General features: G+C 49.6%; 1 protein-coding gene across 1 annotated transcript in view; it reads left to right on the top strand.

Annotated features, from left to right (window-relative positions):
• The window catches only part of eppk1 (epiplakin 1), a 30,927-nt gene extending 10,784 nt beyond the window's left edge, over positions 1-20,143 (top strand). The window contains exon 2 of the mRNA XM_069915153.1: positions 1,044-20,143. Within this exon, the coding sequence (XP_069771254.1) occupies positions 1,114-16,074 (14,961 nt within the window). The 5' untranslated portion in view covers positions 1,044-1,113 and the 3' untranslated portion in view covers positions 16,075-20,143. The remainder of the gene's footprint in view (positions 1-1,043) is intronic.
• The last annotated feature ends 2,790 nt before the right edge of the window (positions 20,144-22,933 follow it).

The following is a 22,933-nucleotide window of genomic DNA, read 5'->3' as shown; positions in this document are numbered from 1 at the left end:
AAAAGAGTTCAATACAGCAAAGGCGATTTTATGGAAGAAAGGGTATAAATTTATACTAAAGCATCCAGCGGTATTGAAAATATTTATTCCAGGACAACAAAACAGACTATTCGCGGATCCAGAAGAAGCACGAAAATTTGCAGAACAATTACAAAAATAGACTGAGGGAGGAAGACGGGTAATGAGAGTTAAAATGATCACGACTGATATGTATGTGGGTAAAGACAAAAATAGACTGAGGGATGAAGACGGGTAATGAGAGTAAAAATGATCACGATTGATATGTATGCAGGTAAAGAGGTATAAGAGTGAATAGAGACAATGAGCATACATGAATGTATCTGTACTTAGAGGAAAATATGGATAGTATAGACAAGAATTAATAAGGGAAGGTAATGGAATAGAGAGAATAAGGAGGGAATTAAAAGAGGGACCTTTGTGACATATGAAAAGTGAAATCTTTTCTGGGGGAGGCGGGGTGGGGGGAAATAGCGGTCACTGCAAAATCAGTTGACGCTTGCGAGTGGATTCGCAAATCCAAATGGAGAGGGGAGATGTGGTTGTCCGACAAGGGATAAAGGACAACTCAGGAGGTGAAGGGGAGATTGGGGATAAATAAGATAGAAATAGGAGAATGAGAATTGATCATGTCTGTGTAAAAGGGAAAGGGAGAGAGACAGAGCTAGGGGAAGGCGACATGGGGGTTAAAGTGAGAGGGGCGTTTAACGAAAGCCAGAGAAGCCGGTTAATGCCATCCAGTTGGAGGGAGCCCAGGTAGAAGATGAGGTGTTGTTCCTCCAGTTTGAGGGTGGTCTCAGTCTGGCAGGGCATGAGACCATGGACAGACATGTCAGAATGGAGAATGGGGTGGCCACTGGGAAATCCACACTGTTGCGGCAGACGGAGCCAAAGTGTTCCTGGGTCTTCACATCCTGTTCCTCTCCCCTTAAACGTTTTTATTTGTATACCCCAATGAAGCCACCCCAAGGGTTGACCCACCACCAGCTGTGACGAACAATAATCATTTTGTCTTTATGTGACAGCCTCTGCTAACGCTGTGGAACTGACACCCACACAACCAGAAGGAGGCCACAGAACGAGACCAAGGGCAAGATGGAGAACGGAAAGTCTCCCTGCAAAATGATGAAGCCTGATTCTTCCATGACCAAGGTCAATCTTGGCAAGGAATCTGTGCAGAGCCCAACCACAGGCACTGACCCCACAGGATCTCTCTCCCAGCACTGCGGCAGCATTGCTGGCCTCCTGATTCACTCCACCAACGTGAAGATGAGCATCTACCAAGCCTTGAAGAAGAGGTTATTGCCATCAGGAGTAGCTCTGCTACTGCTCGAGGCCCAAGCTGCCACTGGCACTCTCATTGATCCTATGACGGAGGAGAAAATGTCCGTTACAGAGGCCCTACAGGCTGGGGTAATTGGCCCTGATGTATACGATAAACTGCTGTCTGCAGAAAAGGCCTTGACAGGTTACAGAGATCCCTCCACAGGGGACATCATCTCCCTCTTCCAAGCCATGAAGAAAGAGCTGGTGGTGAGTTCTCACGGCATACGTCTCTTGGAAGCTCAGCTGGCGACAGGCGGCATCATCGATCCTGTCTCTGGACATCAGATTCCCGTGGCAGTTGCGTACCAGCGAGGAATGTTTGATCAGGAGCTGAACAAGACCCTCTCTGACCCCAGTGATGACAGCAAGGGTTTTTTTGACCCCAACACACAAGAAAACCTTAGCTACATGGAGCTGATGCAGAGATGTGTGACTGAACCCAGTTCTGGTCTCTGCCTACTGCTTATCACAGATAAGGTGGTGAAAGGAGTCCAGATCACCACAGATGAACAAACCAGGATCGCCTTTAAAAAGACGTTGGTTTCAGTGAAATCTGGCAGGTTCAGAGGTCGCAGAGTCACATTATGGGAGGTCATCAATTCGGAATATTTCACTGAAGATCAAATCTCAGAATTTCTCAAAGATTTCAAATCAGGTAAAACAACCATGGAGAAAATCACAAACATTGTCTGTACCATCATTGAAAAAATAGAGAGAGAGCAAAAGGTCGCCATGTTTCGTGGGCTGAGGCACAAAGTATCTGCCCAGCAACTGCTGGACTCCAAGATCATTGATCAGAATCTCTACCAGAAGCTAGAACAAGGATTCACCAGTGCGAAAGAGTTGACTGAACTCCAGTCAGTCAAACAGTACCTGACAGGAACATGCAGCATCGCGGGGGTCCTGGTGGAGTCGACCAATGAGACGATGAGCATCTACCAGGCCATGAAGAGACACCTGCTGATGCCTGGTACGGCCCTGGTGCTGCTGGAAGCTCAGGCAGCGACTGGCTTTGTCATTGACCCGGTGAAGAACGCCAAACTGACGGTGGATGAGGCAGTGGACTGTGGACTTGTTGGCAGTGAACTACGCACCAAGCTGCTGTCTGCAGAACAGGCAGTGACGGGTTACAAAGACCCCTACACGGGCCAAAAGATCTCCTTGTTCCAAGCTCTGAAGAAGGACCTGATTCTCAAGGATCATGGGATTCGCCTCCTGGAGGCACAGATTGCCACGGGTGGCATCATTGACCCAGTACAGAGCCACCGGCTGCCAGTCGACGTGGCGTACAAGAGAGGCATGTTTGATGAGGAGATGAACAAGATTCTCTCTGATGCTGGAGATGACACCAAGGGATTCTTCGACCCCAATACAAGAGAGAATCTGACCTACCTGCAGCTGAAAGAGAGATGTGTGACTGACCCGGCCACTGGGCTGTGTTTTTTGTGTTTAAGAAACTTGAACTACATAAATAAGGAAACAGAAATTATTTTCAAACAGACCAGATTCTCTATTACTAAGGGTAAATTTGCGGGAAAGAACCTGACAATCTGGGAATTTCTTAATTCTGAATATGTGATGGACAGAAAGAGAAGAGAAATTATTCAACAGTACAGATCAGGGAGACTAACAATTCAACAAATCATAACCTCCTTCACCAAGATCATCGAAGATATTGAAAGCAAATCAAGTTCTTCAATTACTGTTGATGGGTTTCGAAAGAAAGTTTCAATCCAGGAACTGATGAACTCTCAGGTTATTGGAAGGGATGAATTTGAAGATCTACAGGACGGCAGGATGACATTGCAGGGCCTGCTGCAGATGGACTCAGTAAAGAGGTACATAGAAGGTTACAGCAGCATCGCCGGGGTCCTGGTGGAGTCAACCAATGAGACGATAAGCATCTACCAGGCCATGAAGAGACACCTTCTGATGCCTGGGACGGCCCTGGTGCTGCTGGAAGCTCAGGCAGCGACTGGCTTTGTAATTGACCCGGTGAAGAATGCCAAATTGACGGTGGACGAGGCAGTTGACCGTGGGCTTGTTGGCAGTGAGCTACGCACCAAGCTGCTGTCTGCAGAACAGGCAGTGACGGGTTACAAAGACCCCTACACGGGCCATAAGATCTCCTTGTTCCAAGCTCTGAAGAAGGACCTGATTCTCAAGGATCATGGGATTCGCCTCCTGGAGGCACAGATTGCCACGGGTGGCATCATTGACCCAGTGCACAGCCACCGGCTTCCCGTCGACGTGGCGTACAAGAGAGGCATGTTTGATGAGGAGATGAACAAGGTTCTCTCTGATGCTGGAGATGACACAAAGGGATTCTTAGATCCCAACACAAGAGAGAATCTGACCTACCTGCAGCTGAAGGAGAGATGTGCCACTGACCCGGCCACTGCGTTGTGTTTGCTGAAGATATCCAAGGGAATCGGGAAGAAACAACAGGGCTACAGCATTGGAGAAATCGAGAGCGCTTTTCAGCGGGAGATCGTGTGTCTGTCGTGCGGCAAGTTCAAGGGGAAGTTTGTCACTCTTTGGGAAATCATCCACTCTGAGTATTTCTCTGAGGAGCAGAGGAAGAAGCTGATGGAGATGTACAGGTGCAAGGAGGTCGACATGAAGACCATCATCTCCAGAATTACCACAATCATTGAGGAAAGCGAAATCCAGGCCATATCTTGCAGCGTCTCTAGTGCCCTTCCAAGTCAGTGCTCTCTGGCTTACAGTGACCAAGAGACTGAAGCAGCCTTCCGAAAGACCACTGTCAGTTTCTCCGTGTGGTGCCTCCTTCATTCCAAACTCTTCACCGAAGAGGAGCGGAGAACGTTGATCGAGAGCTACAGAAGGAAGGAGATTGACATGGAGAGTGTGATCAGGACAGTCAATGGGATGATAGAGCAGAGACAATGCCTGGTGGACACGTCCATCATCTTCTGTGGTCTGCGATCAGAAATCACCCTGGATGAACTGGTGGACTCTAAGATCATTGACCAGAAGACAGTGGTGGAACTGCAGGAGGGCACGAAGACCGTGCAAGAGGTGAGTGAGCTGGACTCGGTGAAGATCTATCTGAAGGGATCAGACAGCATCGCGGGGGTCCTGGTGGAGTCGACCAATGAGACAATGAGCATCTACCAGGCCATGAAGAGACACCTGCTGATGCCTGGTACGGCCCTGGTGCTGCTGGAAGCTCAGGCAGCGACTGGCTTTGTCATTGACCCGGTGAAGAACGCAAAACTGACGGTGGATGAGGCAGTTGACCGTGGGCTTGTTGGCAGTGAGCTACGCACCAAGCTGCTGTCTGCAGAACAGGCAGTGACGGGTTACAAAGACCCCTACACGGGCCAAAAGATCTCCTTGTTCCAAGCTCTGAAGAAGGACCTGATTCTCAAGGATCATGGGATTCGCCTCCTGGAGGCACAGATTGCCACGGGTGGCATCATTGACCCAGTGCACAGCCACCGGCTTCCCGTCGACGTGGCGTACAAGAGAGGCATGTTTGATGAGGAGATGAACAAGGTTCTCTCTGATGCTGGAGATGACACCAAGGGATTCTTAGATCCCAACACAAGAGAGAATCTGACCTACCTGCAGCTGAAGGAGAGATGTGGCACTGACCCGGCCACTGGGTTGTGTTTGCTGAAGATATCCAAGGGGATCGGGAAGAAACAGCAAGGCTACAGCACTGGAGAAATCGAGAGCGCTTTTCAGCGGGAGATCGTGTGTCTGTCGTGCGGCAAGTTCAAGGGGAGGTTTGTCACACTTTGGGAAATCATCCACTCTGAGTATTTCTCTGAGGAGCAGAGGAAGAAGCTGATGGAGATGTATAGGTGCAAGGAGGTCGACATGAAGACCATCATCTCCAGAATTACCACAATCATTGAGGAAAGCGAAATTCAGGCCATATCTTGCAGCGTCTCCAGTGCCCTTCCAAGCCAGTGCTCTCTGGCTTACAGTGACCAAGAGGCTGAAGCAGCCTTCCGAAAGACCACCGTCAGTTTCTCCGTTTGGTGCCTCCTTCATTCCAAACTCTTCACCGAAGAGGAGCGGAGAACGTTGATCGAGAGCTACAGAAGGAAGGAGATTGACATGGAGAGTGTGATCAGGACAGTCAATGGGATAATAGAGCAGAGACAATGCCTGGTGGACACGTCCATCACCTTCTGTGGTCTGCGATCAGAAATCACCCTGGATGAACTGGTGGACTCTAAGATCATTGACCAGAAGACAGTGGTGGAACTGCAGGAGGGCACGAAGACCGTGCAAGAGGTGAGTGAGTTGGACTCAGTGAAGATCTATCTGAAGGGATCAGACAGCATCGCCGGGGTCCTGGTGGAGTCGACCAATGAGACGATGAGCATCTACCAGGCCATGAAGAGACACCTGCTGATGCCTGGTACAGCCCTGGTGCTGCTGGAAGCTCAGGCAGCGACTGGCTTTGTCATTGACCCGGTGAAGAACGCCAAACTGACGGTGGATGAGGCAGTTGACCATGGACTTGTTGGCAGTGAGCTACGCACCAAGCTGCTGTCTGCAGAACAGGCAGTGACAGGTTACAAAGACCCCTACACGGGCCATAAGATCTCCTTGTTCCAAGCTCTGAAGAAGGACCTGATTCTCAAGGATCATGGGATTCGCCTCCTGGAGGCACAGATTGCCACGGGTGGCATCATTGACCCAGTGCACAGCCACCGGCTTCCCGTCGACGTGGCGTACAAGAGAGGCATGTTTGATGAGGAGATGAACAAGGTTCTCTCTGATGCTGGAGATGACACAAAGGGATTCTTAGATCCCAACACAAGAGAGAATCTGACCTACCTGCAGCTGAAGGAGAGATGTGGCACTGACCCGGCCACTGGGTTGTGTTTGCTGAAGATATCAAAGGGAATCGGGAAGAAACAGCAAGGCTACAGCACTGGAGAAATCGAGAGCGCTTTTCAGCGGGAGATTGTATGTCTGTCGTGCGGCAAGTTCAAGGGGAGGTTTGTCACTCTTTGGGAAATCATCCACTCTGAGAATTTCTCTGAGGAGCAGAGGAAGAAGCTGATGGAGATGTATAGGTGCAAGGAGGTCGACATGAAGACCATTATCTCCAGAATTACCACAATCATTGAGGAAAGCGAAATCCAGGCAATATCTTGCAACGTCTCTAGTGCCCTTCCAAGTCAGTGCTCTCTGGCTTACAGTGACCAAGAGACTGAAGCAGCCTTCCGAAAGACCACTGTCAGTTTCTCCGTGTGGTGCCTCCTTCATTCCAAACTCTTCACCGAAGAGGAGCGGAGAACGTTGATCGAGAGCTACAGAAGGAAGGAGATTGACATGGAGAGTGTGATCAGAACAGTCAATGGGATAATAGAGCAGAGACAATGCCTGGTGGACACGTCCATCACCTTCTGTGGTCTGCGATCAGAAATCACCCTGGATGAACTGGTGGACTCTAAGATCATTGACCAGAAGACAGTGGTGGAACTGCAGGAGGGCACGAAGACCGTGCAAGAGGTGAGTGAGCTGGACTCGGTGAAGATCTATCTGAAGGGATCAGACAGCATCGCCGGGGTCCTGGTGGAGTCGACCAATGAGACAATGAGCATCTACCAGGCCATGAAGAGACACCTGCTGATGCCTGGTACGGCCCTGGTGCTGCTGGAAGCTCAGGCAGCGACTGGCTTTGTCATTGACCCGGTGAAGAACGCCAAACTGACGGTGGATGAGGCAGTTGACCGTGAGCTTGTTGGCAGTGAGCTACGCACCAAGCTGCTGTCTGCAGAACAGGCAGTGACGGGTTACAAAGACCCCTACACTGGCCAAAAGATCTCCTTGTTCCAAGCTCTGAAGAAGGACCTGATTCTCAAGGATCATGGGATTCGCCTCCTGGAGGCACAGATTGCCACGGGTGGCATCATTGACCCAGTGCACAGCCACCGGCTTCCCGTCGACGTGGCGTACAAGAGAGGCATGTTTGATGAGGAGATGAACAAGGTTCTCTCTGATGCTGGAGATGACACCAAGGGATTCTTAGATCCCAACACAAGAGAGAATCTGACCTACCTGCAGCTGAAGGAGAGATGTGGCACTGACCCGGCCACTGGGTTGTGTTTGCTGAAGATATCCAAGGGGATCGGGAAGAAACAGCAGGGCTACAGCATTGGAGAAATCGAGAGCGCTTTTCAGCGGGAGATCGTGTGTCTGTCGTGCGGCAAGTTCAAGGGGAGGTTTGTCACACTTTGGGAAATCATCCACTCTGAGTATTTCTCTGAGGAGCAGAGGAAGAAGCTGATGGAGATGTATAGGTGCAAGGAGGTCGACATGAAGACCATCATCTCCAGAATTACCACAATCATTGAGGAAAGCGAAATTCAGGCCATATCTTGCAGCGTCTCCAGTGCCCTTCCAAGCCAGTGCTCTCTGGCTTACAGTGACCAAGAGGCTGAAGCAGCCTTCCGAAAGACCACCGTCAGTTTCTCCGTTTGGTGCCTCCTTCATTCCAAACTCTTCACCGAAGAGGAGCGGAGAACGTTGATCGAGAGCTACAGAAGGAAGGAGATTGACATGGAGAGTGTGATCAGGACAGTCAATGGGATAATAGAGCAGAGACAATGCCTGGTGGACACGTCCATCACCTTCTGTGGTCTGCGATCAGAAATCACCCTGGATGAACTGGTGGACTCTAAGATCATTGACCAGAAGACAGTGGTGGAACTGCAGGAGGGCACGAAGACCGTGCAAGAGGTGAGTGAGTTGGACTCAGTGAAGATCTATCTAAAGGGATCAGACAGCATCGCGGGGGTCCTGGTGGAGTCGACCAATGAGACGATGAGCATCTACAAGGCCATGAAGAGACACCTGCTGATGCCTGGTACAGCCCTGGTGCTGCTGGAAGCTCAGGCAGCGACTGGCTTTGTCATTGACCCGGTGAAGAACGCCAAACTGACGGTGGATGAGGCAGTTGACCATGGGCTTGTTGGCAGTGAGCTACGCACCAAGCTGCTGTCTGCAGAACAGGCAGTGACAGGTTACAAAGACCCCTACACGGGCCATAAGATCTCCTTGTTCCAAGCTCTGAAGAAGGACCTGATTCTCAAGGATCATGGGATTCGCCTCCTGGAGGCACAAATTGCCACGGGTGGCATCATTGACCCAGTGCACAGCCACCGGCTTCCCGTCGACGTGGCGTACAAGAGAGGCATGTTTGATGAGGAGATGAACAAGGTTCTCTCTGATGCTGGAGATGACACAAAGGGATTCTTAGATCCCAACACAAGAGAGAATCTGACCTACCTGCAGCTGAAGGAGAGATGTGGCACTGACCCGGCCACTGGGTTGTGTTTGCTGAAGATATCAAAGGGAATCGGGAAGAAACAGCAAGGCTACAGCACTGGAGAAATCGAGAGCGCTTTTCAGCGGGAGATTGTATGTCTGTCATGCGGCAAGTTCAAGGGGAGGTTTGTCACTCTTTGGGAAATCATCCACTCTGAGAATTTCTCTGAGGAGCAGAGGAAGAAGCTGATGGAGATGTATAGGTGCAAGGAGGTCGACATGAAGACCATTATCTCCAGAATTACCACAATCATTGAGGAAAGCGAAATCCAGGCCATATCTTGCAGCGTCTCTAGTGCCCTTCCAAGTCAGTGCTCTCTGGCTTACAGTGATCAAGAGACTGAAGCAGCCTTCCGAAAGACCACTGTCAGTTTCTCCGTGTGGTGCCTCCTTCATTCCAAACTCTTCACCGAAGAGGAGCGGAAAACGTTGATCGAGAGCTACAGAAGGAAGGAGATTGACATGGAGAGTGTGATCAGGACGGTCAATGGGATGATAGAGCAGAGACAATGCCTGGTGGACACGTCCATCACCTTCTGTGGTCTGCGATCAGAAATCACCCTGGATGAACTGGTGGACTCTAAGATCATTGACCAGAAGACAGTGGTGGAACTGCAGGAGGGCACGAAGACCGTGCAAGAGGTGAGTGAGCTGGACTCGGTGAAGATCTATCTGAAGGGATCGGACAGCATCGCCGGGGTCATGGTGGAATCGACCAATGAGACAATGAGCATCTACCAGGCCATGAAGAGACACCTGCTGATGCCTGGTACGGCCCTGGTGCTGCTGGAAGCTCAGGCAGCGACTGGCTTTGTCATTGACCCGGTGAAGAATGCCAAACTGACGGTGGATGAGGCAGTTGACCGTGGGCTTGTTGGCAGTGAGCTACGCACCAAGCTGCTGTCTGCAGAACAGGCAGTGACAGGTTACAAAGACCCCTACACTGGCCAAAAGATCTCCTTGTTCCAAGCTCTGAAGAAGGACCTGATTCTCAAGGATCATGGGATTCGCCTCCTGGAGGCACAGATTGCCACGGGTGGCATCATTGACCCAGTGCACAGCCACCGGCTTCCCGTTGACGTGGCGTACAAGAGAGGCATGTTTGATGAGGAGATGAACAATGTTCTCTCTGATGCTGGAGATGACACCAAGGGATTCTTAGATCCCAACACAAGAGAGAATCTGACCTACCTGCAGCTGAAGGAGAGATGTGGCACTGACCCGGCCACTGGGTTGTGTTTGCTGAAGATATCCAAGGGAATCAGGAAGAAACAGCAGGGCTACAGCATTGGAGAAATCGAGAGCGCTTTTCAGCGGGAGATCGTGTGTCTGTCGTGTGGCAAGTTTAAGGGCAGTTTTGTCACTCTTTGGGAAATCATCCACTCTGAGTATTTCTCTGAGGAGCAGAGGAAGAAGCTGATGGAGATGTATAGGTGCAAGGAAGTCGACATGAAGACCATCATCTCCAGAATTACCACAATCATTGAGGAAAGCGAAATTCTGGCCATATCTTGCAGCGTCTCCAGTGCCCTTCCAAGCCAGTGCTCTCTGGCTTACAGTGACCAAGAGGCTGAAGCAGCCTTCCGAAAGACCACCGTCAGTTTCTCCGTTTGGTGCCTCCTTCATTCCAAACTCTTCACCGAAGAGGAGCGGAGAACGTTGATCGAGAGCTACAGAAGGAAGGAGATTGACATGGAGAGTGTGATCAGGACGGTCAATGGGATAATAGAGCAGAGACAATGCCTGGTGGACACGTCCATCACCTTCTGTGGTCTGCGATCAGAAATCACCCTGGATGAACTGGTGGACTCTAAGATCATTGACCAGAAGACAGTGGTGGAACTGCAGGAGGGCACGAAGACCGTGCAAGAGGTGAGTGAGTTGGACTCAGTGAAGATCTATCTGAAGGGATCAGACAGCATCGCCGGGGTCCTGGTGGAGTCGACCAATGAGACGATGAGCATCTACCAGGCCATGAAGAGACACCTGCTGATGCCTGGTACGGCCCTGGTGCTGCTGGAAGCTCAGGCAGCGACTGGCTTTGTCATTGACCCGGTAAAGAACGCCAAACTGACGGTGGACGAGGCAGTTGACCATGGGCTTGTTGGCAGTGAGCTACGCACCAAGCTGCTGTCTGCAGAACAGGCAGTGACGGGTTACAAAGACCCCTACACGGGCCATAAGATCTCCTTGTTCCAAGCTCTGAAGAAGGACCTGATTCTCAAGGATCATGGGATTCGCCTCCTGGAGGCACAGATTGCCACGGGTGGCATCATTGACCCAGTGCACAGCCACCGGCTTCCCGTCGACGTGGCGTACAAGAGAGGCATGTTTGATGAGGAGATGAACAAGGTTCTCTCTGATGCTGGAGATGACACCAAGGGATTCTTAGATCCCAACACAAGAGAGAATCTGACCTACCTGCAGCTGAAGGAGAGATGTGGCACTGACCCGGCCACTGGGTTGTGTTTGCTGAAGATATCCAAGGTAATCGGGAAGAAACAGCAGGGCTACAGCATTGGAGAAATCGAGAGCGCTTTTCAGCGGGAGATCGTGTGTCTGTCGTGCGGCAAGTTCAAGGGGAAGTTTGTCACTCTTTGGGAAATCATCCACTCTGAGTATTTCTCTGAGGAGCAGAGGAAGGAGCTGATGGAGATGTACAGGTGTAAGGAGGTCGACATGAAGACCATCATCTCCAGAATTACCACAATCATTGAGGAAAGCGAAATCCAGGCCATATCTTGCAGCGTCTCCAGTGCCCTTCCAAGCCAGTGCTCTCTGGCTTACAGTGACCAAGAGGCTGAAGCAGCCTTCCGAAAGACCACCGTCAGTTTCTCCGTTTGGTGCCTCCTTCATTCCAAACTCTTCACCGAAGAGGAGCGGAGAACGTTGATCGAGAGCTACAGAAGGAAGGAGATTGACATGGAGAGTGTGATCAGGACAGTCAATGGGATAATAGAGCAGAGACAATGCCTGGTGGACACGTCCATCACCTTCTGTGGTCTGCGATCAGAAATCACCCTGGATGAACTGGTGGACTCTAAGATCATTGACCAGAAGACAGTGGTGGAACTGCAGGAGGGCACGAAGACCGTGCAAGAGGTGAGTGAGTTGGACTCAGTGAAGATCTATCTAAAGGGATCAGACAGCATCGCGGGGGTCCTGGTGGAGTCGACCAATGAGACGATGAGCATCTACAAGGCCATGAAGAGACACCTGCTGATGCCTGGTACAGCCCTGGTGCTGCTGGAAGCTCAGGCAGCGACTGGCTTTGTCATTGACCCGGTGAAGAACGCCAAACTGACGGTGGATGAGGCAGTTGACCATGGGCTTGTTGGCAGTGAGCTACGCACCAAGCTGCTGTCTGCAGAACAGGCAGTGACAGGTTACAAAGACCCCTACACGGGCCATAAGATCTCCTTGTTCCAAGCTCTGAAGAAGGACCTGATTCTCAAGGATCATGGGATTCGCCTCCTGGAGGCACAAATTGCCACGGGTGGCATCATTGACCCAGTGCACAGCCACCGGCTTCCCGTCGACGTGGCGTACAAGAGAGGCATGTTTGATGAGGAGATGAACAAGGTTCTCTCTGATGCTGGAGATGACACAAAGGGATTCTTAGATCCCAACACAAGAGAGAATCTGACCTACCTGCAGCTGAAGGAGAGATGTGGCACTGACCCGGCCACTGGGTTGTGTTTGCTGAAGATATCAAAGGGAATCGGGAAGAAACAGCAAGGCTACAGCACTGGAGAAATCGAGAGCGCTTTTCAGCGGGAGATTGTATGTCTGTCATGCGGCAAGTTCAAGGGGAGGTTTGTCACTCTTTGGGAAATCATCCACTCTGAGAATTTCTCTGAGGAGCAGAGGAAGAAGCTGATGGAGATGTATAGGTGCAAGGAGGTCGACATGAAGACCATTATCTCCAGAATTACCACAATCATTGAGGAAAGCGAAATCCAGGCCATATCTTGCAGCGTCTCTAGTGCCCTTCCAAGTCAGTGCTCTCTGGCTTACAGTGATCAAGAGACTGAAGCAGCCTTCCGAAAGACCACTGTCAGTTTCTCCGTGTGGTGCCTCCTTCATTCCAAACTCTTCACCGAAGAGGAGCGGAAAACGTTGATCGAGAGCTACAGAAGGAAGGAGATTGACATGGAGAGTGTGATCAGGACGGTCAATGGGATGATAGAGCAGAGACAATGCCTGGTGGACACGTCCATCACCTTCTGTGGTCTGCGATCAGAAATCACCCTGGATGAACTGGTGGACTCTAAGATCATTGACCAGAAGACAGTGGTGGAACTGCAGGAGGGCACGAAGACCGTGCAAGAGGTGAGTGAGCTGGACTCGGTGAAGATCTATCTGAAGGGATCGGACAGCATCGCCGGGGTCATGGTGGAATCGACCAATGAGACAATGAGCATCTACCAGGCCATGAAGAGACACCTGCTGATGCCTGGTACGGCCCTGGTGCTGCTGGAAGCTCAGGCAGCGACTGGCTTTGTCATTGACCCGGTGAAGAATGCCAAACTGACGGTGGATGAGGCAGTTGACCGTGGGCTTGTTGGCAGTGAGCTACGCACCAAGCTGCTGTCTGCAGAACAGGCAGTGACAGGTTACAAAGACCCCTACACTGGCCAAAAGATCTCCTTGTTCCAAGCTCTGAAGAAGGACCTGATTCTCAAGGATCATGGGATTCGCCTCCTGGAGGCACAGATTGCCACGGGTGGCATCATTGACCCAGTGCACAGCCACCGGCTTCCCGTTGACGTGGCGTACAAGAGAGGCATGTTTGATGAGGAGATGAACAATGTTCTCTCTGATGCTGGAGATGACACCAAGGGATTCTTAGATCCCAACACAAGAGAGAATCTGACCTACCTGCAGCTGAAGGAGAGATGTGGCACTGACCCGGCCACTGGGTTGTGTTTGCTGAAGATATCCAAGGGAATCAGGAAGAAACAGCAGGGCTACAGCATTGGAGAAATCGAGAGCGCTTTTCAGCGGGAGATCGTGTGTCTGTCGTGTGGCAAGTTTAAGGGCAGTTTTGTCACTCTTTGGGAAATCATCCACTCTGAGTATTTCTCTGAGGAGCAGAGGAAGAAGCTGATGGAGATGTATAGGTGCAAGGAAGTCGACATGAAGACCATCATCTCCAGAATTACCACAATCATTGAGGAAAGCGAAATTCTGGCCATATCTTGCAGCGTCTCCAGTGCCCTTCCAAGCCAGTGCTCTCTGGCTTACAGTGACCAAGAGGCTGAAGCAGCCTTCCGAAAGACCACCGTCAGTTTCTCCGTTTGGTGCCTCCTTCATTCCAAACTCTTCACCGAAGAGGAGCGGAGAACGTTGATCGAGAGCTACAGAAGGAAGGAGATTGACATGGAGAGTGTGATCAGGACGGTCAATGGGATAATAGAGCAGAGACAATGCCTGGTGGACACGTCCATCACCTTCTGTGGTCTGCGATCAGAAATCACCCTGGATGAACTGGTGGACTCTAAGATCATTGACCAGAAGACAGTGGTGGAACTGCAGGAGGGCACGAAGACCGTGCAAGAGGTGAGTGAGTTGGACTCAGTGAAGATCTATCTGAAGGGATCAGACAGCATCGCCGGGGTCCTGGTGGAGTCGACCAATGAGACGATGAGCATCTACCAGGCCATGAAGAGACACCTGCTGATGCCTGGTACGGCCCTGGTGCTGCTGGAAGCTCAGGCAGCGACTGGCTTTGTCATTGACCCGGTAAAGAACGCCAAACTGACGGTGGACGAGGCAGTTGACCATGGGCTTGTTGGCAGTGAGCTACGCACCAAGCTGCTGTCTGCAGAACAGGCAGTGACGGGTTACAAAGACCCCTACACGGGCCATAAGATCTCCTTGTTCCAAGCTCTGAAGAAGGACCTGATTCTCAAGGATCATGGGATTCGCCTCCTGGAGGCACAGATTGCCACGGGTGGCATCATTGACCCAGTGCACAGCCACCGGCTTCCCGTCGACGTGGCGTACAAGAGAGGCATGTTTGATGAGGAGATGAACAAGGTTCTCTCTGATGCTGGAGATGACACCAAGGGATTCTTAGATCCCAACACAAGAGAGAATCTGACCTACCTGCAGCTGAAGGAGAGATGTGGCACTGACCCGGCCACTGGGTTGTGTTTGCTGAAGATATCCAAGGTAATCGGGAAGAAACAGCAGGGCTACAGCATTGGAGAAATCGAGAGCGCTTTTCAGCGGGAGATCGTGTGTCTGTCGTGCGGCAAGTTCAAGGGGAAGTTTGTCACTCTTTGGGAAATCATCCACTCTGAGTATTTCTCTGAGGAGCAGAGGAAGGAGCTGATGGAGATGTACAGGTGTAAGGAGGTCGACATGAAGACCATCATCTCCAGAATTACCACAATCATTGAGGAAAGCGAAATCCAGGCCATATCTTGCAGCGTCTCTAGTGCCCTTCCAAGTCAGTGCTCTCTGGCTTACAGTGACCAAGAGACTGAAGCAGCCTTCCGAAAGACCACTGTCAGTTTCTCCGTGTGGTGCCTCCTTCATTCCAAACTCTTCACCGAAGAGGAGCGGAGAACGTTGATCGAGAGCTACAGAAGGAAGGAGATTGACATGGAGAGTGTGATCAGGACGGTCAATGGGATGATAGAGCAGAGACAATGCCTGGTGGACACGTCCATCACCTTCTGTGGTCTGCGATCAGAAATCACCCTGGATGAACTGGTGGACTCTAAGATCATTGACCAGAAGACAGTGGTGGAACTGCAGGAGGGCACGAAGACCGTGCAAGAGGTGAGTGAGCTGGACTCGGTGAAGATCTATCTGAAGGGATCAGACAGCATCGCGGGGGTCCTGGTGGAATCGACCAATGAGACAATGAGCATCTACCAGGCCATGAAGAGACACCTTCTGATGCCTGGTACGGCCCTGGTGCTGCTGGAAGCTCAGGCAGCGACTGGCTTTGTCATTGACCCGGTGAAGAACGCCAAACTGACGGTGGATGAGGCAGTTGACCGTGGGCTTGTTGGCAGTGAGCTACGCACCAAGCTGCTGTCTGCAGAACAGGCAGTGACAGGTTACAAAAACCCCTACACGGGCCATAAGATCTCCTTGTTCCAAGCTCTGAAGAAGGACCTGATTCTCAAGGATCATGGGATTCGCCTCCTGGAGGCACAGATTGCCACGGGTGGCATCATTGACCCAGTGCACAGCCACCGGCTTCCCGTCGACGTGGCGTACAAGAGAGGCATGTTTGATGAGGAGATGAACAAGGTTCTCTCTGATGCTGGAGATGACACCAAGGGATTCTTCGAACCCAACACGAGAGAGAATCTGACCTACCTGCAGCTGAAGGAGAAATGTGTTAAATGTCCTAAGACTGGTCTCTGTCTTCTCTTCCTGAAAAGATAAATAGGTTAAATAAATTTTGATTCTTTGTTTTTGTTTATATCACAGCATTTACTACTCTGTGAAAGCATCATTTTCTCTCTCGCTTCTCTCCTCTCCTCTTCTTTCCTTCTCCCCTCTCCCCTCCTCTCCTTGCCTCTCCCTCCCTCTTCCTTCTTCTCCCTACCTTTTTCTCTCTCTTTTTCCTCTCACTTTCCCTCCTTTCTTTCTCTATCATCTCACCCCCTCCATACCTTTCTACCTCTCACCCCTCCCATCTTCTCTCCTATCTCCTCCCCCTTTTCCTCCTCCACTCCTCTCTCTCCTTACTCCCTTATCTTCTCTTCCATTTCTACCTCACTCCCTCTGTCCCATCTCTCCTTCCTCTCTTTATCCCTCCCTCTCCTTTCTCCTCACTCTCTCTCCCCTCTCCCTTCTCTCCTTCCTCTCTATTTTCCTCCCTCTCTCTTCTCCCCTCTTTCCCATCTCTCCTTCCTCTCTATGTCCCTCCCTCTTTCCCATCTCTCCTTCCTCTCTATGTCCCTCCCTCTTTCCCATCTCTCCTTCCTCTCTATGTCCCTCCCTCTCTCCCCTCTCTCCTTCCTCTCTATGTCTCTCTCTCCTCTTTCACTCTCATTTTTGCCTGAAGCAGGAATATTGTCTTCGGACCTTCGCATCGAGCCAACAAACTATGTACCAGAGAAACAAGCAATTTAGCCCAACCTTTCCACACTAATTATGTTCCCCCCCCCCCCCGCCCACACCCCACCACGCCAAGCTAATTCAACTCGCCCATACTTGTACCAGTGGCTGTTTTAATCGCACTTTAATATTCCTTCTCACTTGTTATCAACAGACCTTTTCTGTGAGATTCAGAAATTTGAATAAGACTGTTGGATTTCTCTTTCCCTTCTTTCACATCTCTTGATAATTGGAAATCCAATGTTCCAGTACCCTCAAGTCACGTCATGTGTGACGGGAGAGAAATTGCAAACATTTTGGGCCGTGGTCTCTTTGTCAGTTCTCACACTCAGCAGAAAGTGTTGGGGAGGGGACTTGTGGCCAGTTTGTTCCTACATTTCCCCTGTGGCCAAGAAGAATGCAAAGATCATCGCCACTCTCCTTTCCCTTCACATCCTGGGGCTTATCACGCCCGGTCCTGGGGATTTATCAATCTTCCTGTTTTTATGAGGATCCAAACACTTTCTCTTCCTTAATCTCAGGCCTATTCGATTCTGACCTCACCTTGACCAAGGATCTTTCTCTGGTGAATAATGAAGCAAAGTATTCATTTAGGACTTCCCCAAACTCCTCCATCTCTATTATCCTTTTGAGGCCCCACCTTCATTCTCATCATCCTTCTGTCATGCCTTGGGGTTCTCCTTAATCCTATGTGCCCCGTTCGAACATTCCTAAATCCTTTCTTAAGTTCCTTCTTGGCTACCATATAATTCTCATGAGCCCTCCCTGTTTCTTGCTTCCCAAATCTTCCTTGATGATTACTACTGCTCTCCGACAGCATTGTTTCCCTAGATTTTCTTGATAGTGGGGAGAGTTTTGCCTGTGGTGTCCTGGGCTGTGTCCACTAGTTTTTACAGGGCTCATGCACTCAGGAGTATTGGTGTCTCCATGATGCAGATGGTCACACACTTTCCATCACATCTCTGCTGAAGTTTGCCAAGATTTTCGATGTCATACCAGATATAGGAGGGCCAGAAAGTGATGAGCAAACAGGGGGGTTGCAGAGAGACAGAAAGATGAGAACAGGCAAAGAAGTGGCAAGTGGAATACAGTGTTGGAAAGTGTATGGTTGGGGGACTTTGGTGGAAGGAATAAAAGGGCCGACTATTATTTGGATGGGGAGAAAATTCAAAATTCGCAGGTGGAAAGAACATAAAGCTTAGGAGCAGGAGTCAGCTATTCGGCCCATTGAACCTGCTCTACTATTCAATTAGATCATGGCTGATCTGATCGTTGACTCAACTCCACCCCCCGCCTTTTCCCCATATCCCTTAATTCCATTTTTTTAATATAAAAATCTCTCTAACTGAACCTTAAATGTATCTGGGCAGAGAATTCCACAGATTCACGATTCTGGGAAAAACACATTTTCCTCATCTCCATTTTAAATCTACTTCCCTGAATTTTGAGGCCGTGTCCCCTAGTTCTGGCCTCATCTACCAGTGAAAACAAATTTTCCTGCCTCTATCTTATCTCTCCCTTTCATAATTTTATCCGTTTCTATAAGATCTCTAATTTTTCTGAATTTGAGTGAGTCTAATCCCAGACGATTTAGTCTCTCCTCGTAGGTCAACCCCCTCATCTCTGGGATCAACCTGGTGAACCTCCTCTGGGCTGCCTCCAAGGCCAGTCTATCCTTCCTCAAGTATGGAGACCAGAACCCACAGTTCTCCAGGTGCGGCCTTACCAGGACCTTGTACAGTTGCAGCATGACCTCCCTTCTTCTGAATTCAATTCCTCTAGTGATGAAGGCCAACATTCCATTTGCCTTTTTAATAGCCTATTGTACCTGCAACCCAACTTTTGGTGATTCATGCACGTGTCCTCCCAAGTCCTTCTGCACGACAGCAGCCTGCAGTCTTTCATCATTTAAATAATAATCTGTTCTTCTATTTTTTCCTACCAAAGTGGATGAGCTCGCATTTACTAACGTTGGACTCCATCTGCCAGATCTTTGGCCATTCACCTAACTTAACTAGATCCTTCTGCAGTCTCTCCACATCCTCTACAATTTGCTTTTCGACTCAAAAGGGACTTGGGATCCTCATGCAGGGAACTCTGAAGGTTGACCAGGTTGAGTCGGTGGTGAAGAAGGTGAATGCCATGTAGGCGTCACGTCTAGAGGGATAGGATAGAAGAGCAGGGTTGTGAAGTTGAGGCTTTATAAGGCACTAGTGAGAAATCACATGGGATACGGGGCACAGTTTGGGCTTCTTATTTAAGGAAGGATGTGTTGGCATTGGAATGGGTTCAGAAAAGATTCACAAGAATGATTTCTGGAATGAAGGGATTAGCATATGATGAATGTTTGACGCTCTTGAATTGTACTCCTTGGAGTTCAGAACCTCAGAGAAGCATTTTCTATGTTGAAAGTCCTGGACAGAGTAGACGTGGCTAAGTTGTTTCCCATGGTAGGAGAGTCGAGAACAAGGGGCCACAACTTCAGGATTAAAGGGCACCTGTTTGAAACCGAGATGTGGAGGAATTTGTTTAGCCAGAAAGCAGTGAACCTCTGAGATTTGCCACCATGGCTAGCTGTGGAGGCTGGATCATTAGGTGTATTTAAGGCAGAGATTGATAGGTGAAGGGTGGATTGTGGAGGGTCATGTGACACCTCCAACAGGAACCGAGTCGAAAGTCACCTCACCTGCCAATTAAGGGTTAGATCTGCCCACCTATGAAGCTGACATGAGATTGATTCTCCCAGGTGCCAACCAATGGTTAGATCTGCCCACAGGTGAGGCTGATGCTTGATTGGGCCTCACATTGAAAAAGCCCAGCATGTCGAGTCCTGCTCTCTGCTCGTTAGCTACTGCCTTGAGACCATCACTGGGGTCCAGGCTGCTGGCCACGGGCAGGCACCAGAGGGCCGATGGCGATGGGCCCATTCCAGAACCCGAGACATGGTTGATGCTGAAAACCAGGTTCATTTGATATTATTGTCAGTTGTAATTAATTTACTGTTACAAAGTGAAAGGAAGGAATTTTAGGGGAGAAGCTTTTTACACAGAGAGTTGAGGGGGCCTGGAATGTCTTGCCTGGGATGGTGATGGGGGCTGAAACATTTTTCGACAGGCACATGGAGGATTATAGGATAGGGAGGATTTAGTACTTTTTAAAAATGAATATATGGGTTAGCAGAACATCGAGGGCTGAAGGGCCTGGACTGCTCTGTAGTGTTCTATGTTTATTGGTGTGCTGTGTTGGTGGTTTAAGCATTGCATTCCCAATTGGGAGTTGAGAATGTTAAGCAGTGATTTACTTTCTCCCGATGTGTATTATTCTTTGTGATCTGTGTGAGTGGCTTCTCTTGTGAATTCCCCCATTTGTAAATAAAGACCACCTTTGTTGATGACACGTGTCCAACCTTAATTCTCTTCAAACCTGTCGAACCTATTCTGAACGTGACAATGGGTATCTGATTAGCCAGGGCAGCAAATGTTATGGGGAGAAGGGTGGGCAGTGGGAAAATGGATCAGCTCATGATTGAATGGTGAGGTAGACTTGACAGACTCTTCTGCTCCAATATTTAATGGTCCAAGGTTGTGTTGGAGATTCTTAAAAATATTAAGATCAGCAATTCCCCAGGATTAGATGGGATAGACTGTCGGTCAATGGGGATCTGACTGCTCCCCACCCCACCTACCCAGGGACCATGGGACCTTGTTTCCTTCTCACCTCGCGTAACATTTTTTATGTAGTCAGCAGGAGAGGGATAAAGAAGAAACTGCTTCACAGGGAAGGGAAGGGGGCCTGGAAACTTTGAGCAGAGTCCGACAGGGGCCGTAGCCATCAGACGATTGACGATGACCTGCTGCTTACGACAGGAAGCAAGAGCTGAGATTGTTGAGGGGTTGGCGATGATTTGCTGGTCCAACTTGGCCACAGGATGATACTGAAGAATTGCAGGATGACTGATGGAACGATAAAACCCTTGCACAGAAACAGGCCTTTTGGCCCATCTAGACTGTGCCAAACTAGTTATTCTCCCTGGTTGCATCGACCTGCACCTGAACCAGAGTCCTCTAGGCCTCTTCCGTCCATAGATCTGTTCAATTTCTCTCAAATCTCAAAATCGAACCAACGTCCCCCTCCCCTGGCAGCTTGTTCTACACTCTCACCTCCCTCTGAGTGAAGAAGTTTTCCTCATGTCACCCTTAAACATTTCACTTTTCACCCTGAATCCACGGCCTCCAGTTCTTGTCTCAATGGGAAAAGCCTGCTTGCATTTCCCCTCTTGAAGCCCCTTATAATTTTGAACACCTCCATCATATCTGCCCCCATTTTCCGGCAACTCCATGGAATAAAGTCCTCTGTTCAACCTTTCCTAAGAACCCAGCACCTCAAGTTTCAGCATTCAGCCTTTCCCTGCACTTTTTCAATCCTCGAAATCTTTCCTGTAAGAAGGTGACCAAATAGTGACATAAAATGTCACATGGGAGAGTGTAGAAGTTGGTGTCCATTACAACAGGATACAGCGTTGAGGGGAGAAGTGGCAGATGGTGTTCAATCTGGATCAGGGTGATGCACTTTGGAAAGTCAACCCTGAAGATCAGAGCTTGCTCAATGGCAGGATGCAGAGCAGAGTGGAGGAAGAGAGGGATCTCTGGGACAAAGTCCATGGATCCCTTAAGATTGCCATGCAGGTTGACAGGGTGAGTAAGATGGGTGGAAAGTGAGCAGCTTTTTCCAGCAAATGCCAGAGAACTTTGAGGGATAGGATGCAAGGGCAGGGATATGATGTTGAGGCTGTGACAGTGGCGTTTCTAGGTCAAGTGGTGCCCTATTGACATGGCCCCTCCCCATTAAAAAAACAACCACACACAGATTGTGGATACAGGTTGTGACTTTACCAAGTAATGTATTGAGTTAAGATTTTATTCTACACTTTGAACTACTTTGTTCCATTTATTGTTCCATTAAATAAAACATCAATGAGTATTTCTTATTTTCATTTGGCGTAATGTCTAAACAATAACAGATTATTTTTTCGGCGAGGTATTAATTGGAAAATCTCCTTTGGCAGCTGGGGCAGGTGCCTCTCAGTTGGCAGCTGGCAGGGCAGTCAGTGGGTGACCGGGGTGGGCTGTTGGCTAGGCTATCAGTGGGCAGCCAGCAGGGGGCAGCCAGTCAGTGGGATGTCGGCTGAGCTGTCAAGGGTAGCTGGCATGGTAGTCAGCGAGTGACCGGGGCGGGCTGTTAGGGCCTCAATGCGGGAGCAATGGGAAAAATGGCTGTCTTCCCTACCCATAATCCCCCACGCAGCTGGAACTGCTCTATGTTTCCCAGGCTGGTGTTGGCACTGGCCCATTGATCCCGCATTGAGCTGGAATGGTCCCGAAGCAACCCGATGAGATGCTGGTTGGGAGCAGAGCTCTGGCAGTGCAGCAGTTCACCCCTGGGGTGGAGATTAATTATTTGGCTAGGGTCTTGGATATTGGGAAGATAAGGTGAGGACAGTGGTGCCCCTGTTCTCTGCCCCACCTGCCATACCCTAGACACACCTGAGACGTCACTTGGAGTATTGTTAGAATTTTGGGCTCCTCATTTAAGAAAGGGTGTGTTGACGTTGGAGAGGGTTCAGAGGAGGTTCACAAGGATGATTCTAGGAAGGAAAGGGTTATCATACAAGGAGCGTTTGACAACTTTTGGACTGTACTTGTTGGAATTTGGGAGATTGAGGGGGGATCTCATTGAAACATATTGAATGTTGAAAGCTGTAACGTGACTGAATGCCCCTCAGAGACAAGAGAGGAGAATAAACACTCCTTTAAATCAATGGCCAGTAAACACAACTGTAGATGTAGAAAGGTCGTTTCCCACAGTGGGAGAATCTAGGACAAGCGGGCACAACTTCAGGGTTGAAGGGCGTCTACTGTTACTGATTGGGTTAATAAAATTATGATTAAAATATGTCTTTGAAAGGTTCAGATTGTGTTGGGTTTAGTTTAGGTTCACTTCACAAAATGACATTAACATTTCACAAAAGACATCTCATTTGAAGTGCAAGAGCTTTGCATAAGTAGAGAGCCATGTCCACAGTGACTTGGCAGACACTGAAGAATGGCTATGGAGACATCATAATTAGGTGTTAATTGGACTGATGTTTAGGGAATAAATGGTCTGTTGTCTTTAAAGCAAC

This window comes from Narcine bancroftii, chromosome 1 (assembly GCF_036971445.1).
Source record: "Narcine bancroftii isolate sNarBan1 chromosome 1, sNarBan1.hap1, whole genome shotgun sequence".
Classification (NCBI taxonomy): Eukaryota; Metazoa; Chordata; class Chondrichthyes; order Torpediniformes; family Narcinidae; genus Narcine; species Narcine bancroftii.
Note: the sequence above shows the minus strand (reverse complement) of the source record. Positions and strands in the feature narration are given on the sequence as shown.